The sequence below is a fragment of the Cavia porcellus genome, unplaced genomic scaffold, assembly GCF_034190915.1.
Source record: "Cavia porcellus strain 051 isolate PalLab524CR breed Dunkin Hartley unplaced genomic scaffold, mCavPor4.1 scaffold_1, whole genome shotgun sequence".
NCBI classification, from domain to species: Eukaryota; Metazoa; Chordata; class Mammalia; order Rodentia; family Caviidae; genus Cavia; species Cavia porcellus.
Genome location: NW_026947484.1, coordinates 80,855,239 through 80,874,196, shown reverse-complemented (window position 1 = coordinate 80,874,196; position 18,958 = coordinate 80,855,239). Strand labels below are relative to the sequence as shown.

At 35.1% G+C, this 18,958-nt stretch overlaps 1 protein-coding gene across 4 annotated transcripts in view; it reads right to left on the bottom strand.

Annotated features, from left to right (window-relative positions):
* LOC100722908 (RNA 3'-terminal phosphate cyclase-like protein) overlaps positions 1-18,958 on the bottom strand; it is a 290,503-nt gene that overhangs the window by 99,428 nt on the left and 172,117 nt on the right. For all 4 annotated transcript variants that reach the window (XM_063250674.1, XM_063250686.1, XM_063250682.1 and 1 more), the window contains one exon: positions 11,485-11,733. In XM_063250674.1, coding sequence (XP_063106744.1) covers positions 11,485-11,733 — 249 coding nt within the window. The remainder of the gene's footprint in view (positions 1-11,484; positions 11,734-18,958) is intronic.

The following is an 18,958-nucleotide window of genomic DNA, read 5'->3' as shown; positions in this document are numbered from 1 at the left end:
GAATAAGGAAATACTATAATTCCATTTATCCTAACATCCAACATCCAACGGCAGGTATTGAGCAACTTTAACAGACAAAAAACTGAAAGCTACAAAACTTGCTGATAAAATTAAAGAGAAAAGACATCCCAGTTTGTGTACTCAATTGGAAGACTTATAGTTCAGAAAGCAGCACTCCTAGATTGATCTATAAATACCATGCAACCATTACTGAAAGCTCAGCTGTTTCTTTCCAAGAAAATGATGTTAATCATAAAATTCAATAAAAATCAAAGGAATCAGAATTGTCAAAATAATCTTGTAGAAGAATAAGAATGTTGGGCCGGGGATTTAGCCCAGTGGCATAGACGTCTGCCTGGCAAGTGCAAGATCCTAAGTTCGATCCCCAGTACAAAAAAAAAAAAAAAAGAAAAGAAAAGTTGGAAGACTTGCACTTTCTGATTTCAAAACTTACTCCTAAGATGGAGGTGTAGTTCTGTGGCAGAGTGCTTGTGTAGCAAGTGCAAGGCCCTGGGTTCAATCCTCCATACCACAAAATAGAAAAAAAGCAAAAAAGTTAGTATGAAGGTACAATGATCCCTGCAGTGTGATAATGGCATTAGGACTACTGATACTTAACTCTACTGTACTTCCTTTTAGTTTTTAAAACAGGGAAAAACAAATTTTGGCTAAAAGCATTATTTCAAGAGAATTTTTATAATTTTTGAATTTAAAATTAGAATATTAGAAACATTTTTCTGTTTTATTAGTTTTCATATTCATATTTTAAGCAATATTATCAGTAGTTCTTGGTAGCTAAATGGGTCTCAAACATGATACAACAAAGCAACTTGCTCTTCTCAAGACAAACGATGAGAAATATGGAGCAGCCTACTAAACTTATTTTTGCTTCTTGTCAAATGAGACATGAGAAAAAAGAGAAAAAAGGATTCACCAAAGCTGAAGACAAAAAGGGGCTTAATGCCTAAAAAAAAGGTTCAATTTCCTGTGTTTTATGCCTCTCACACCCTGTTTCTATGTAGCAAATTATCAAATCTACTGAATAGATTAATCAAATGTTTAACCAGTGTTTTAATAGGGACTGAGTTAAAATTGTCATTAAGATGAAACATAAAATTTGAGATTGCAAAAAAAACGAGTAGTTTATTTTGAAATTCCTATCATACTACAGTTTTTTGTTAGGATTTGTTGCTTCTTGAAAACTAGTCTAACATTTTCAAATGCTATTAGAATTTTGTAATAGAAAGATATTATGGGTGTCTGCAGTATTTTACAATGGTAACTCTAGTGGTTGACTGATTGTGTCAACTTGAGACAGAAGCTAACTAAATGGGTTTAGCAATTCTACACCCAAGGATGTAGAAGAAGACCTACCCTAGGGTGGGTTATCACCTCGAGGTATAAAAGGGGAAGAGGAAAGACAAATCTATTCCATTCTTGGGAGAAGCTCCAGTCTTCACCTTTGGTTTGGACCTTGCCTCCTGACTTATATAGTACAGACGCTTCAGCTTTCCAGCGTAGACTCTTCAGCCTTTCATCACAGAGCCTTCAGCCTTCTGGCGGACCCATCAGCCTGCTGGTGTGGACTTGCACAAGACACTAGGGTGAACTCCAGATCTCGGATTGAATCCTTCAGCCTCCAGTGCATAGACACCCTCAGCACGCTTCTTCATCGGACTGTGTGACTGACTATCGTAAGCCAATCTTGTTGTTTCTGTATATCCCGGGTTATATCTGTTCTCTCTAGTAAAACCCTGACCAATACAGTAACTCTATACAAACTCTAAAATAAATATTCTAAAAGAGCAGATATTCTAGAAAAGCCATATCTGGATTCATTAGATTTAAAAATTATTTTAAAATAATTACTTGTATAACATACTGTATAAGTAGCTCAAAAAGACATTCATGGAAAATACATGATTTTAGGATGTAAATAAGCCCTGCGCAGTTGACCCCGAGTGGCATGGGAACCTCCCCCATCCACTGGCACAAGGAGAAGGCCTACATGGTGAACTCTACCTAGCTGTGCAACCAAAGCACCTCACTCGAAACCTGGTAGGGCCCCACCAAGCGTCCCCAAACAGCAGAGGCGGCATGTTGGTAGGTAGCTAAGATGTTGGTTACACCTTGCCCAGCGACTCCTAATGGAAGGGGAACCTCCTGCACTAAGTGGCACAAGCAAAAGGCCTGTCCAGAGAACTCCAGCTGGCTGTGCAACCTCAGAACCTCACTCAGAACTTGGTAAGACCCTACCAGTGACCCCAAGCACCTAGGAAGCTTTGGTATGCTGTGTAGCATGAGGTGAATGCCTGGCACAGCATACTAAATCTAGTTGTTCAGCCTTGGTATGCCACTTAGAACCTAGTAGAGTCCCACCCAGCATCCTCAAGCAGCTGGAAAGCTTCAGAGTAACATATGGGGTGTGCTGAAGGTCCACCCAGCAAACTCCCTCCATTTGAAGAGCCTTCAGGTGCCACTGGGGACCTGGTAAGGCCTGCCTAACAACCCCTACTCAACTGAGGAAACTCCCAGCAGTACATACATACATCCACAAGCCAGAGAGAACTTGCATTCAGCTTCCCAAGGGAAACACAGGAAAATGACAAAACAAAACAGCAAAATGAAATCTCAAGCCTCCAGCCCATTCCAAACAAGCCTAGGAGACGTGAACACAGGAGACACAGTAAGCCATTCACTTGAAACTTCTGAAATGATACCAACTGAAGTAAAGAAAGAGCCCCATGAAGCTGTAAAGTAACTCAAATGAGAAATAATCTCCCAGGTAAAGAAAAAATGATAAATATAATACAAGGGGCCTAAAAAGACATAGTTTAAAAAAAAGTGAGGAGCACTGCAAAAAGATGGAAATTTTACATGAACAGTATAAGAAAGAAATAGAATGCATGAAACAGATTCAAGGAGATATACAGGAAGTCAAAAATTCCATTGAAAGCTGGCAAAACTGCCTGAAAGAATGTAAAGATAGACCTTCAGACCTAGAAGACAAGATTACAGCCAGGGAACAAGAAAGCAAAGATCTTTAAAATAACAAGGAATCAGGAAGTAATAATTCAACAGTTGCCAAGATGATACAAAGAAAAAATATAAGACTAATAGATATAAACAAAAAAAGGTGACAACACAAATGATACCAAAAGACTATTTACAGAAGTAATAACCAAAAATTTCCCAAACATGAGAAAGGAAACTGATATACAGGTAAGTGAAGCATATAGAACTCCAATTAGCCATAACCAAAATAAATCTACACCCAGACATATAATAATCAACATTCCAGAAATTTAACATAAGAATACAGTATTAAAAGATGTTAGAGGAAAAAAAAACAGGTTTATCTATAAAGGAGAGCCCATCAGAATCACAGCAGACGTCTCAACACAAACAATGAAGTCAAGAATAGCTTGGAGTGAAGTATTTCAGATCCTAAAGGAAGACAACTTCCAACACAGACTGACATACCCTAGAAAACTGTCCTGCAAAATGGATGGAGAAATAAGATACTTCACGACAAAGAACAGCTGAAGAACTTCATGACCACCAAACCAACCTTGCAAAGAATACTGAAAGACATTCTAGATAGACATAGGAAAAAAAACCACTAAGCAAGGCAAACAATTAAACATAGTGGAAAGGTAAAGAATTAACAGCAGAAAGATAACACATCAAAAGTAAACCAATATATATCAGTTATAGCCATTAATGTAAATGGCCTGAATTCACCAATTAAAAGAAACACACTGGCAGAATGGATCAAGAAACAACATCCAACCATACGCTGTATACAGGAAACCCGTCTAACCCAAAAGGAAACTCAGACTGAAAGTCAAAGAATGGAAAACAATACTCCATGAAACAGGATCCCCAAAAAAGCAGAGGTAGCTATTCTGTTTGCAGACAATGTGAACTTCAAACTAAGAATGACCCAAAGAGATAAAGAAGGTCACTACATACTAGTTAGGGGAAAACTTCAGGAGGAAGAGATAACAATCTTAAATGTATATGCACCAAATTCGGGAGCACCTAGCTATACAAAACAAATATTAACAGAAATGAAAAATCAATAAACAATAACACAATTATAGCAGGAGGCCTTAACAGGCCATTGATACAAAGGGACAGATCAACTAGATAGAAAATCAGCAAAGAAATAACAGAACTGAATCACACCTGTGAACAAATGGACTTGGTAGACATATACAGAGTATTCCACCCAACAACATCAGAATATACAATCTTCTCAGCAGTACATGGAATGTTCTCTAAAATAGATCATATACTACCCACAGCTTAAGTAAATGCAAAAGAATTGTAATTATCCCATGCATGTTATTGGATCATAGCACCATAAAGCTAGACATTAATGACAAAAGAAACCACAAAAAACCCCACAAACACATGGAAATTGAATAATACATTCCTGAGCAATTAGTGGGTCACAGAGGAAATTAAAGAAGAAATTAAACACTATCTACAAGCAAACAAAAATACAAATACATCTTACCAGAACCTGTGGGACACAATGAAAGCAGTCCTCAGAAGAAAATTTGTTTCGGTGAATTCCCACATCAGGAAAACAGAATAAACACAAATACACAACCTGATGATACACCTCAAACATCTAGAAAAAGAAGAGCAATCAAGCCCAAAGCCAAAAAAAGGGAGGAAATTATAAAGGTCAGAGCAGAAATCAATGCAACAGAGACTAAGAAAACAATACAAAGAATCGATGAATCAAAGAGTTGGTTCTTAGTGAGAAGAATGAAAGAATGAATAAGAGAATGAATAAAACTGATACGCCCCTAGTCAACCTTGTCAAAAAAAGGAAAGAAAAACTCAAGTACATGCAACAAGGAATGAAAAGGACGAAATCACTACAGACTCTGTGGAAATACGGAAGATCATCAATACCTATTTCGAAAACATCTACTTTCAAAGGGTTGATAACACAGAAGAAATGGCCAGATTCCTAGAAACATATGAATTACAAAAGCTGAGTCAAGAAGATGTAAACCTGCTGAATACCCAATTTCAATTAACGAAATTGAAAATGTAATTAAATCCTTACCAACAAAAAAAAGTCCAAGTCCAGACAGATTCACTGTGAAATTCTACAAGGAATACAAAGATTTAATGCTGACACTCCTCAAATTCTTTAATGAAATTGTAAGGGAAGCAATTCTCACTAACTTATTCCTGGAAGCAAATATTACTCTAATACCAAAATCTGAGAAAGACCCAACCAAAAAAGAGAACTACAGACCAATCTCCCTAATGAACATAGATGCAAAAATTCTCAATAAAATATTGGCAAACAGAATACAGCAAGTTATCAACAAGATTATACACCATGACCAAGTGGGATTCATCCCAGGAATGCAAGGATGGTTCAACATACACAAATTAATAAATGTAATCCAGCATATCAATAAAGCCAAAAATAAGAACTACAGGATTATTTCTATAGGTGAAGAAAGTTTTTGATAAGGTCCAACATTGATTCATGATAAGAACCTTGCAGAAAATTGAAACAGATGGTCTTTACCTCAATATGATAAAAGCCATCTATGACAAACCAACAGTCCGAAACATATTAAACAGCAAAAAACCAAAAGCCTTTACAATAAAATCAGGAACAAGACAAAGATGCCCATTATCACCACACCTAGTCAATTTATGCTGGAAATACTAGCCAGAGCAATTAGACAAGAAAGAGAAATAAAAGGAGTAAGGATAGGAAAAGAAGAAATTAAATTATCATTATTTGCAGATGACATGATACTCTACATAGAAGTCCCCCAGAACTCCACTGAAGGACTCCAGAGTATAATAAATAAATAAATAAATAAATACAGAAATATAGCTGGATACAAACTCAACATTCAAAAATCAATAGCATTCCTATACACTAACAACAAAATCACTGAGAGAGAAATAAGAGAAGCCACATCCTTCACAATAGCATCCAAAAAAAATGAAACACTGAGGAATTAACCTAAAAAAAGAAGTAAAAAAAAAAAACTGAGGAATTAACCTAAAAAAAGAAGTAAAAAAAAAAAAATCTATTTAGGGAAAATTATAATACCCTGAAAAAGAAATCGAAGAGGACCTCAGAAAATGGAAAGACATTTTCTTGTTCATGGATAGGAAGAACAAACATTGTGAAAATGGTCATTCTCCCAAGATTGTTATACAGATTTAATGCAATCCCAATCAAAATACCACTAGTGTACCTCACAGATATAGAGAAATGACTCCTAAAATTTACATGGAACCAAAAGAGACCTAGAATAAATAGCAAAGGGAATTCTAAGCAACAAAGGCAAGGCTGGAGGCATCACACTCTCTGACTTGAAGTTATATTACAAAGCTACTATAATAAAATCAGCATGGTACTGGAATAAAAACAGAAAGACCTGAGGATCAATGGAATACATTAGAAGATACAACTACAACTACAAACACACTCAGCCACCTTATCTTTGATAAAGGGGCCAAACACGTTCACTAGAAGAAAACAGTCTTTTAAAAAATGGTGCAGGAAAAACTGGCACTCCATATGACGAAAACTAAAACTAGACCTATGCCTATCACCATGCGCAAAACTAAAGTCTAAATGGATCAAAGATCTAAATATTAAAACAGAAACACTAAATCTGTTGGAAGACAAAGCAGGTAGAAATCTTGAAGACATAGGGGTAGGTAGAGAAATCATGAACAAGAATCAAACCACATGAGAAATAGTTCACAGAATCAATAACTAAAACAAGAATTCATGAACAAGAATCAAATCGCATGAGAAATACCTCACAGAATTCATGAAGAAGAATCAAACTGCATGAGAAATCTTCACAGAATCAATAACTAGGATCATGTCTCATTAAAGAGTTTTTGCATATCAAAAGAAATCTCCAGCATAGTGAAAAGAAAACCCCCAACTGGGAAAAAAATCTTAGTGAACAGTCCCTCAGACAAAGGACTTCTGTCTAGAACATATAAAGAATTTTTTAAAAAATCAGATCCCCAAAATTCAAAAACCCATTCCAAAAATGGGCATCTGAGATGAATACACAGTCTCAGATGAAGAAAAACAAATGGCAAATAAATACCTGAAAAAATGTTCAGCATCACTGATCATTAGAGAAATGCAAATTAAAACAACACTGAGATTTCACTTCACTCCAGAAACAATGGAAAGGATAAAGAAAACTACCAACAATAAATGCTGGAGAGGGTGTGGGGAAAAAGGAACTCTTCTGCACTGTAGGTGGGAGTGCAGACTGGTGCAGCCACTGTGGAGGTCAGTCTGGAGATTCCTTAAAAGGCTGGCATTGGAAGTACCATTTGACATAGCTATTCCACTTCTGGGCATATTCCCAGAAGAGCTGAAAACATCATACCACAGTGATATATGTGCACCCATGTTTATAGCAGCACAATCTGTAATAGCCAGATCTTGGAAACAAACTAAATGCCTATCAATAGAAGAATGGATAAAAAAGATGTGGTATTTTTATACAATGGAGTACTATTCAATACAAAGACTGATCACATTGAGATATTTATAAGTAAATGGATGTAACTCAAGACTACACTCATAAGTGAAATAAACCAAACTCACATGTGTAAATACCATATAGTCTCCCTAGTGTAAGAAATGATAAGAGTACATAAGATACAAAAAAACTCAATAAATTCAGTGAAAGGATAAGAATATGCTAAAAGGGGAAAAACATAGTATCTCAGGGAAAATGAGGAAAAAGAAAAAGGAAGGGAAAAGAAAAAATATCTAGAACACCCATAGGATAGCTAAGATGATTGTGCTACAAATTCTTTAAGTTCTTAGAACAAAATAGTTAACATTCATAGGATTGGAATTGTTGTGCATATTATTGTATGGTGATCTGAGAAACTCTTGAAGATCATTATGTAAAATAACAACCCTAGTTATGCTCATACCACCTTGCTTTGAAGGCCTATATTGTCAGTGTTTTGGGCTCTTTGCTACTGTTATGTATTTGTCTTTTTTGTTTCATTTTTTTCTAGGAATTTAGTGGGGTTTTTTGTTTTGTTTTCCCCTCTAATACAGAAAGGATAGGTATACTTGTAGAGACTCATACACGTGTAGAACTTCTCCTAAATAGTTTATGAGAATCAACTGTATAAAACAGGATGAAATGAACAGCAACTTTGAAGAAAAAGAGACAGTAAGGTATCCAGTGGTGATTACATAGCATCATGCTGTGAAATCCAGCAATACTATCATACTTTGTTCAGAGTGATTTTAGTCTGTTTAGTATTAATATCAACATACATGAAGATATGGATAGCTATTTTGAAGACAATGAGAGACATTATGGCAGCCATTTTTTACTTCTCTATTGTCTGCCTTTGAAGACCTTAAATGCCTTTGTCATCCTGTTCTGAACAGTTTAATATTATTTTGTTTTGTATAAATTCATTGTGTGTGAAGATATGGACAACTATTTAGAAGAAAAAGACAATATGATAGACAGTGAAGATCTCCTGTTGTCTTGCCTTAAAATCTGTGTCTCTTACATTGTTTTCTTCTGTTTTGTTATGTTTAATTTTACCCTCTTTAAAATTTAAAAAAAAAAAGACAGCAACAAGTCCTTCCTCCTGGTAAGTGGCAACTCCAGTGAACAGCAGGTGCACCAGTAGAACAGGTTGGCATCTCCAGAGATCCAGCCATGTTGGAACTTGAGAGCAACAAGTCCTTTCTCCTAGGAAGCAGTGGCATGAGCGAGCAGCAGGCATGCCAGTAAGAGAACAAGTCAGTGTCTCCCATAAGCCTAGCAGTACATGGGCTGAGAAGCAAACATCCCATCCCCCTCCCCCTATTTTTAGCAACTGGAAGGTGTCCAGGACAGCTGGGGTTGACAGCAGCTAAGGCACATAAAGCAACTAAATGTGTGTATTGTTGGGCTGATTATGCTAACCTGAGGCCTGAGGTCTGAGCCTCTTGGGAGGATAACCTATGTAATATAGCAAATATGGGGGATTTCATTCTATCTTCTCTTTGAAGGTAAATATTGTTTTCACTGTTTTGCTTTGTTCTGATCAACTGTCTTACTCTATTCAATATTCTGTTTTGATAGGTTTTATAATGTCCTGTTTTTGGTTTGATTTTTTAACTGATTGAATGGACAATTATTGTGAAGATAACAAGATAACTTTGGAACCTATTACTGTTATCCCAGTATCCTGCCCTAAAGTTCTGCACCAATTTCACTGCATTGTTTTGATTGGCTTTGTTCTGTCCTGTTTTGTTGTATTTTACTACTTTCAAAATTGAAAAAAAAAAAAAAGAAAAGAAACTGCAAAAATTTCATAAACAGATGGAAACTGAATATACTTCTGAATAATCAATGGGTCATGGAAGAAATTAAAGAAAAAATCAAACAATATCTGCAAGCAAATGAAAACGCAAATACACGTGCCGCAACCTGTGGGATGCAAAGAACACATTGTTCAGAGGGAAATTCATTGAGTTGAATTTACACATCAGGAAAACAGAATGAATACAACTAAACAACCTGATGCTACACCTCAAACATCTAGAAAAAGAAGAACAAGTCAAGCCCAAAGCCTAAAGAAGGGAGGAAAGAATAAAGATCAGAGCAGAAATCAATGTAATAGACACTAAGAAAACAATACAAAGAATCAAAGAGTTGGTTCCTTGAAACAATAAATAAAACTGAAAAGTCTGTAACCAATCTTATTTTAAAAAGGGGAAAAACCTCAAATTCAAACAATAAGGAATGAAAAGGGTAAAATTACTAAAGACCCTGTGGAAATACAGAGCATCAATACCTACTTCAAAAAACTATACTCTTACAGGTTTGATAATAGAAGAGATGGACAGATTTCTAAACACATATGAATTACCAAAGCTGGATCAATAAGATACATAACTGTTGAATAATTTGATTTCAGTTAATGAAATTAAAAATGTGATTAAAACCTTACCAACAAAGAAAAGCCCGGGTCCTGATGGATTCACTGTGGAATTCTACAAGAAATTCAAGGAAAACTTAATGCCAACGCTCCTCAAACTCTTCAATGAAATAGAAAAGGAAGCAATTCTCCCTTAGTCATTCCTGGAAACAAGTATTACCCTAATACCAAAACCAGACAAAGACCCAGTTAAAAAAAGAGAGCTACAGACCAATCTCCCTAAGGAACATATCTGTAAAAATCCTCAATAAAATACTGGCAAACAGAACACAGCAAATCATCAAGAAGATTATACAACATGACCAAGTGGGATTCATCCCAGGAATGCAGGAGTAGTTCCACATACACAAATCAATAAACGTAATATACCATACTATTAAAGCCAAAGATAAGAATCACATGATCATTTCAATACATGCAGAAAAAGTTTTTTACAAAGTCCAACACTCAGTTATGATAAGAGCCCTATGGAAAATCGAACAGATAGTTTCTACTTCAACTTGATAAAAGCCATCTATGACAAACCAATAGCCAGCATCAAATTAAATGGTGAAAAACTGAAAGCTATCACTCTAAAATCAGAAACAAGATAAAGATGTCCATTATCACCACTCCTATTCAATGTAGTGTTGGAAACATTAGTCACAGCAATTAGACAAGAGACAAATAAAAGGAATAAGGATAGGAAAGGAAGAAGTTAAACTACCATTATTTGCAGATGACATGATACTCTACATAGAAGACCCCCAAAACTCCCTTGAAGACTTCTAGATGTAATAACCAAATTCAATAATGTAGCTGGATGCAAAGTTAACACTCAAAAATCAATAGCATTCCTGTATGCAAACAATAAAGTCCCTGAGAGAAACAGGAGAAATCATACCCTTCACAATAGCATCCAGAAAAATGAAATACTTCAGGAATCAATCTAACAAAAGAAGTAAAAGATCTATTCAGTGAAAATTACAACACTGAAAAAAGAAATTCAAGAGAATCACAGAAAATGGAAAATTATTCATGGATTAAAAGAACAAATATTGTGAAAATCGCCATCCTCCCAAGATTGTTATACAGATTTAATGCTATTCCCATCACAATTCTATTCTATTCTAATCACAATTCAAGTCACAGATCTGGAGAAATCCCCAAAAATCATCTGGAACCAGAAGAGACCTAGAATAAAAAGGGGATCCTGGGCAACAAAGACAAGAGAGGACGCATCACAATCCTTGACTTGAAGTGATACTACAAAGCTACTGTGATAAAATCAGTACAGTACTGGAATAAAAACAGACCTGAAGATCAATGGAATACATTAGAAGATACAATGACAATTACAAACACATGCAGCCACCTTATCTTTGACAAAGAGGCCAGACATGTTCTGTGGAAGAAAGATAGCCTCTTCAATAAGTGTTCCTGGAAAAACTGGCTTTCCATATGCCAAAAACTAAAACTAGACCTATGCTGATTTTTAATACTTACCACAGGCTTTACAAGCAGCAACACAAATTTCTTCTGCAACATACTCTCCAGTTGGAAACTTCAGATAATCTCCCTCAGCTTTCCCAAGGGAATGATAAAGATACACCTGAAGGACTGGATCGACTTGCTTCACAGAATTAGTATTTCCAGGAATATCACCATTCTGATGTACTGGAAATGTGGATGTAGCTTCCATTTCTGTCATCATTAGGCAAGCCATTTCCATGCAGTCTTTTTTAGAACATTGGCCTGAAAATAATAAAGTTACAAATTGATAAGGCATTCCAAATATTCAAAGAAATCTTCTTGACAATAGTAACTCTGCTAATGACATTAACTGAATAAATATTGTGTACTACTTTGTATACAGCACAGTGCAAAAAATCAAGATTACAAATTCCAGTGGACAATCATAAAATTCCACCCAGCTAACAACTTTACTAAGAATGTAAATATGTAATATGAGAGAACATTAAAAGCTGTTATAGAAAACAGAAAAAAAATCTCACACAGAAACACTATTACTCAACAAATGAATTACTCTAACAATTGCTTACTGGTATCTACAGGGGAAAAATAATATTTTAAGCTGGAATATTCTAGTAAGCTTTGTCAAAAGTTAAACTTAAAACTGACCTTGAAAAATAGATTGGATTTAATTGAACAAAAAAGGATGGACATTCCAAGAGAGAGAACTGTGCTAAAGATTAGAAAAGTCGGGGCTGAGGGGCTGGGGATTTAACTCAGCGGCATAAGCGCCTGCCTTGCAAGCAGGCAGTCGTGAGTTCGATCCCTGGTACCGATAAAAAAAAAAAAAGAAAAGTCGGGGCTGGGGATTTAGCTCGGCGGCATAAGCACCTGCCTTGCAAGCAGGCAGTCGTGAGTTCGATCCCCGGTACCGATAAAAATGAAAAAGACCAAAAAAAAAAAAAAAGATTAGAAAAGTATAATAAATGTTTGATAATTTATTGGGCTAAATTAAAGTACATGTGAAGTTATACCATTAAGGAAAAAATGAAAAATATAATGGATATTTTTGGCAAGAATGCTAGTTACCCAGCTGGCATGCATTTTCTCCTTCTTCCTTAATACATAAGCCCAGTTTTCTTAAACACAGCTAAGTATCCAACAAAACATTCCCCCAAGGTGGATAGCTATATAAACCAGTTTCTGCAAATGAGATTTAGTAGAAGTTTTGAGTGATTCTTTGAGGATCATTTTTAAAAGGAAACTAAGCTAACTGACATGCTTTTGTTGTTTTTCTCCCTTCATTTCTTTCTGCCTGAATCTAAGTAAAAATTTAGGATAGGGCAGTTATCCCAAAACCACAAGCAGGCCAGGTATGGTTGTGCATGCCTGTGATCCTTTGGGAGGCTGAGGCAGAAGAATCATTGCAAGCTAAAGGCCTACATAGTGAGTTCAAGGCCAGCCTGAACTGTTTACATAGAAAGACAGTCTCAAAACACAACAATACCATGAGGCAACCATAAAGGAAAGACCAAGAGAATATATACCTGATATGCTTAGCTAGCTAAATCAATGTCAGGATCAAGTGTCTATCATCAGATATCTTATTACCTGCAAATGAATGCAATCCTAGCCAATACAGTACAGAAGTAAGGAAATGAAGGCTTAAATATCAGACCAAAAGAATATAGATTTTATCTACAGACAATGAATTAGGAATTAGAAAGGTGGAAGTGATGAACAATTATAAGAGAACACTGAAGCAACAGTCCAGGCAGTAGCAAGATTTTGAACTGCAACATCTGGATGATGAGAAGAAATGTAACAGCGAGACTTAATGTTCCCTGGTGACTACTGAATTTGGAAGAAGCAGAAGAAGTGATGGACAGTGTGTAAAGTAAGGATATCTGTAAAACAATAGAAATAAGGAAGTGAGAAGAAAATTGCCCCTGGCATTGGAAGGTGAAAATCATAATAAGTACACATTGTATACATTTTCACTTAAAAATATTGTTGGGCAAATACTGGAATCTAGCTGGTCACCAAAACATAAAATTAATTTAGAAGAATTCATGACTAGAGAGGTAAATTTGACAATGCTCCACATGGGTGTAATCATTGGCAGATAGCAAGGAAATGAAAATGACAGCAAACTTAAAGCATTTTCTATGTGTCAAGCACTATTTTAAGTACTATAGATATAAAGGAAAGAAAAATAATGAGCAAATTACAACTTGAAATTACTATTCAACTACAGAGATTTTATTATAGAAAATACTGAGTTAATCCTTAGTTATTCAAATAATAGCTAATGAAACTGAGTATGGAAAATAAAACAAAAAATTCAGAAACTTTTGGATCAGATACAAAATTACAAATTTTTGAAGCTCACCTCCAAATGAATATGCAAAACTTTAAAGAATTTTAAGATACATAATTTTAAAAATATATCCTGTAACTTTTACACTCTCTTTAATTGTAGAATGTCAATTAAATATAGTAAAAGTAGTTCTAAAAAACAAGATTTTTGAAGATCATCTTCAAATTAATACACAAAACTTTAAAGAAGTTTAAAATATGTCCTATAATTTATTATATTGTCTCTTTAATTATAGAAAGTCAATTAAATATAGCAAAAGTGATTCTGGGAGGAAAGTTTATGACAACAAACACCTCAAAAAAGAAGAAAGATGTCCAAAAATCCTAGTATTACAACTAAAGGAACTAGAAAAATAAAAATAAATGAAGTCCATAGTTAGAAGGAACAAAATAATAAAGACCAGAGCAAAAATCAATGAGAGATTAGAAAAACAACGGAAAAAATCAATGAAGAGTTGGTTTCTTCAAAAGAAAAAAAGTGAGTTAAAATAAATTCTTTGTATTGAAGACTAAATTTCCTATAACTACATCATTTTGTATTAACCATTGTTTTGGAATCCTGTGCCTTCCTCTGTATTCATGTCTTCCTACTGAAACATATCTTTGGGTGAATATTCAGTGTCTGTAGATTTTTTAAGTTACAACTTTATCCTTACTCTCAAAATTCTACCTACAGTTAGAATTTTGCAATTTCTTTGCAATCATTGTTGTATAGGTTGAATCTATTTAGCTTGATTGAAATTTACAATATACTTTTAATCCAAAGGTTTCAGTCTATATGTTTCCCTATTCCAAGAAATTCTCAGCAACTATGCATTCAAAAGTTAGCTTTGTTTTAGGAGAACTATTCATTACCCATGAGCATTATTCCTTATTCATTACCCATTATCCTTTAACTGCTTTGGAACAAGTGACAAAAATTAGAACAACTGTGAGCTTGGCAAGCCCAGGATAGTGAGGGGCATGGAGACTGACAAGAAGCTTAGAACGTCCCTGGAGTGCTGCTAATACCATGTGGTATTTCTTGATCTGTAATGGTTAACATAGGCATATTTGTTCACCAAATGAAAAAATGCATCAAGCTGTACACTTAAAAGTACTTTGTATTTCAATTAAAGATTTGCTCTTTAAACTTTTATCTAGAGAAAATTCTTGGTTCAATTTTTAAGTATATTGATTTTCTTTGCACTAGATTTCTTGCTAGTTTTTTAAATTTGGTTTGCAGTTTTGTTTAATGATTCTTCACATCCTCACACCCTGGAAACACACTCTAGTCACCCTTCCTTGCCTAACAATTTGTGACTGCCTCAAGCTACCTGACCATCCATATACAGAACCAGGTCTTGTACAGGGAATTAGAGGCTGTTTTCACTAAAACCAGTAACTCCTCACTTGGACCTACAGATGCCTAATAAGCAATTAAAAGGATAAAAGCAGAGCAACTCTGCCTTCACTGTGCATCTTTACTACTTAAACTTTGAGTCAGATTTCTGTTCAGCTGTTCATGTACACAGGTTAACCACTTATGGTACTTCTGTCTAAAAACTAGTAATACAAGGTTGACTAACCTTAAATATACCTAGCCTGTCTCATCCTTATCCAAATCTGAAGACACCAAGATGAAAATAGTTAAAATATTTTCAAGAATCCAAACTACAAAAAATCCAACTACAAAGTCTCGCAGGCAGACCACCCCATGATGGTACTGCTATACTAAGAGGGAGCAATTACCTCATGATAGCAGCCAAGACTCCCTCCTAAGCAGGAGCAGTCATCTTATGAGGGACCTGAATAGCCTCCTCAAGTGTAGAATGACTTCCCCAGAGCTAGTAGGAACTCACAGAAAGAGACCTGAGACAATAACCAGGTCACAGATTGAAGACAATGTAGCAATGTTTACTTCTTATCCCTTCCCCCCTGTTCTTTCCCTACATAATCCCAAAACCCTTGTTGTAAGAGTGAGGATATTTGGTCACCCCTTGGTCTTTGCATCATGACAACACTGAATAAATTCTTTTCTGTTTTCCACCAATACTTTTTCCATTTAATTTCCGTGATGAGTAGCTGGACCTGGTCTCTTAGAACTCCTGAAGTCAGGCCTCTCTTGGGACTAAGACTCCACTAACATTCTCATAATACCAAGTCAAAATTTCTGCCCTGAAGAAATCTAATATACAATGCAGATCCAATCACAAATCAAACTATGATTGGATCCTTCTTAGTATTTAAAAATCTGCATCATCTTTTCTTCCTAAACATGCAACTCTTCCATAGCATTTGGCAGGAAGTTAGCCCCTTGACAACTTACTTAGGGGAAGCAATGGCTGCAAGTAGAAGTTAACACCTTAGACTCCTTAAACAAACAACACACACAAATCTTAAATAGTACTAAAGGACAATATATACCTATATACCGTACCTGACTGATCCAAAGCCCTATAGAAATTATCATCATCCAAGATAGTTTCCTCACATTCCTTTACCAACCACTGCCCCTACTACCCAAGTAGATACTGATTTATTTTTGTTCCACCATATATTAGATTATTCTTTTGCTCACTGATTGTCTTGTGTCACTATAATGAAACTTTCCTAAAGGTGGGAAACTAGACAACTCATTCAGTAATGTACTCAGTACCTAGAACAATATCTCTGACGCATGGAACTTGTTGAATAAATGAAAATTAAAAAATAGCAATTATAATGAATTTCAATCATCCTGTGCATACATACTAGCAGAAGCTCAAATATGAAATTTTTAGAAGTTAATATCAAAATGTATTCTTAAAATTTGTAATTCTAAGAGATAAAACTTATTAGATAAATATCGATGGAGAAATAATGTAAAAGGTAAGAAAAGCTATTACACTGGGATTCAAGAGAACTAAAAATAACTTTTAATCCATTCGTGATACAATTTACATAACAAGTGAGTCTCATGTCTTTCATTTTTACAATGAAATACAGCTCAGATATTTCTCTAGCTTCTTTAAAAAAAACTACGATTCCAAGTCTCTAATGCATAATCTAAGTACCAAATAAATAGCAGTAAACAGTTGACTTATGAACTTAATACATCCCAAGGGCTGGCTGAAACTCAAGTTGTCAACTGAAGGCTCAGGTTCCTCTACACAGCCTTCAAAGTCTCTCTCCTATATGCAAGCAGATCTCAGTGTCCTTAAAGAGATTTCTCAATTAACCCCACATACAGGAAAGGATATTAGAATGTTCCTTCCAGTACTCTTTTAAGAGTTAAATCTGTATCTGAGACTATATGGAAACACAAGCGGCCAGCCTTTGGGGTATAACTCAAGATTTGTTCATAAGTTAAAACTAATTTTCCAGTCATAACCCAAGTTGACTGTAATTCAAGTTGAGTTGTAACTCAAGGGGCCATTTGTAATTTAATGGTCACTAAAGTGACAAAGTGATCATAATCATTTAAAACAAAGAAAAATTTTAGACATTTTTTATATAACAATTAGAAAAACAGAATTTAGACAATGAAAAATGAAACATTATTTGCAGGAAGAAAGGTATGAAAAACATGGAAAGAAATGCATACAACATGTTCTTACAACAATACATGTCCCATAAAAGGAAACTTAAAAGCAAATTAAAATGGTAATGGGATTCTAATGTTCATGTCTCAAAGTGGCAAAGATCAAGACATCTGAAAATACACTATGAAAGTAACGTACAGAAAAGCATAAATTTGTATTTCTATATGAACTTGACAATACGTGTTGAAATCAATAACATGTACCACTATGAATCTAACAGTTTCTCTTCTACTTAACCTTTAGTTATGGGCTGAGGATTTAGCTCAACGGCATAAATGCCTGCCTTGCAAGCACGTGGTCCTGAGTTCCCGATCCCTGGTACCGGGTTAAAAAAAAAAAAAAAAAAGCCAATCTTTAGTTATGAAGACATACATACATGGACAGACATATGCACAGAAATATTTTTTAATTTAAATGTATTACCTCCCCAAGAAAACTAGATAAAATTTTTAAGAGAATAAAAACAGACAAATATAAGGCAGCTCTTTCAAAAAGTGTTAAAGGGTGAATGAAAAAAAAGACAATTGTCTGACAAAAATTAAGTTATAATGCAATTAGTTATGGAATTAAGTATTAACCCAAACTGGGAACAGGTAGATTACAAATTATATGTCAAATCCAACCAGCTGCCTATTTTTGTAAATGAAGCTTTATTGGAATGTAGTCAGACTCATTCATTTATGTACTACCTATTATTGCTTTTGCACTACAAAGGCAAAGATATGTTTTTGCAGTAGAGACAATCTTGCCTACAAAATCTAAAGTAATATCTGATTCTTACTAGAAAACTTTGCCAGTCCATGGTTTAAATCAGTGATTCTGAGTCTGGTCCACAGATAATATCATCAGCATCACCTAAAAACATGCTGTAATTGTACATGTTCAGGTCCCATTTCAGACTTACTTGAACAGAAACTTTGAAAGTAAGGCCTCCAGAAAGACCTGTAAGTAACTCTAATAAGAACCACTAGGTTAAGAAACAGTCCTAGTGTACCCAGGACAAAATTTGTCTTCACAAAATATAAAGAGTCTTAAAGAAACCTGATGAAGCCTAACTGATATTAAGTCTGTTGGTGACAGCTTAACTCAAAGTGAGGAAAATGCTATTGAAAACAATAAAAAGAGATTTATACAATACTAGAATGTTTGACAAAACTATTGCCTACAATAACACAGGGAAAAAATACAAACCTAATAAATTAAGGAGCTTCAAGACAGACCCTTGTAACAGTTTAATTTCTTCTAGCTGCTTTTAAAATTGGGATGAGCTAAAAAACAAAAAAACAAACAAACAAACAAAAAGCTAACTGCTCTTTTTTTTTTGGGGGGGGGGGTGTCTTTTTTCGTTTTTATCGGTACCAGGGATCGAACTCACAACTCCCTGCTTGCAAGGCAGGCACTTATGCTGCTGAGCTAAATCCCCAGCCCCAGCTAACTGCTCTTTAAATAGAATTATAAATATAAGAGGCTCAGTACAGTTTTTTTTTGCCAGGATAGTATTCTCAAAGAAAAGACCTCAGAACAAAAACAAAATCTGAAGTAGGACTGTAAGGTCCTGTGTTAAA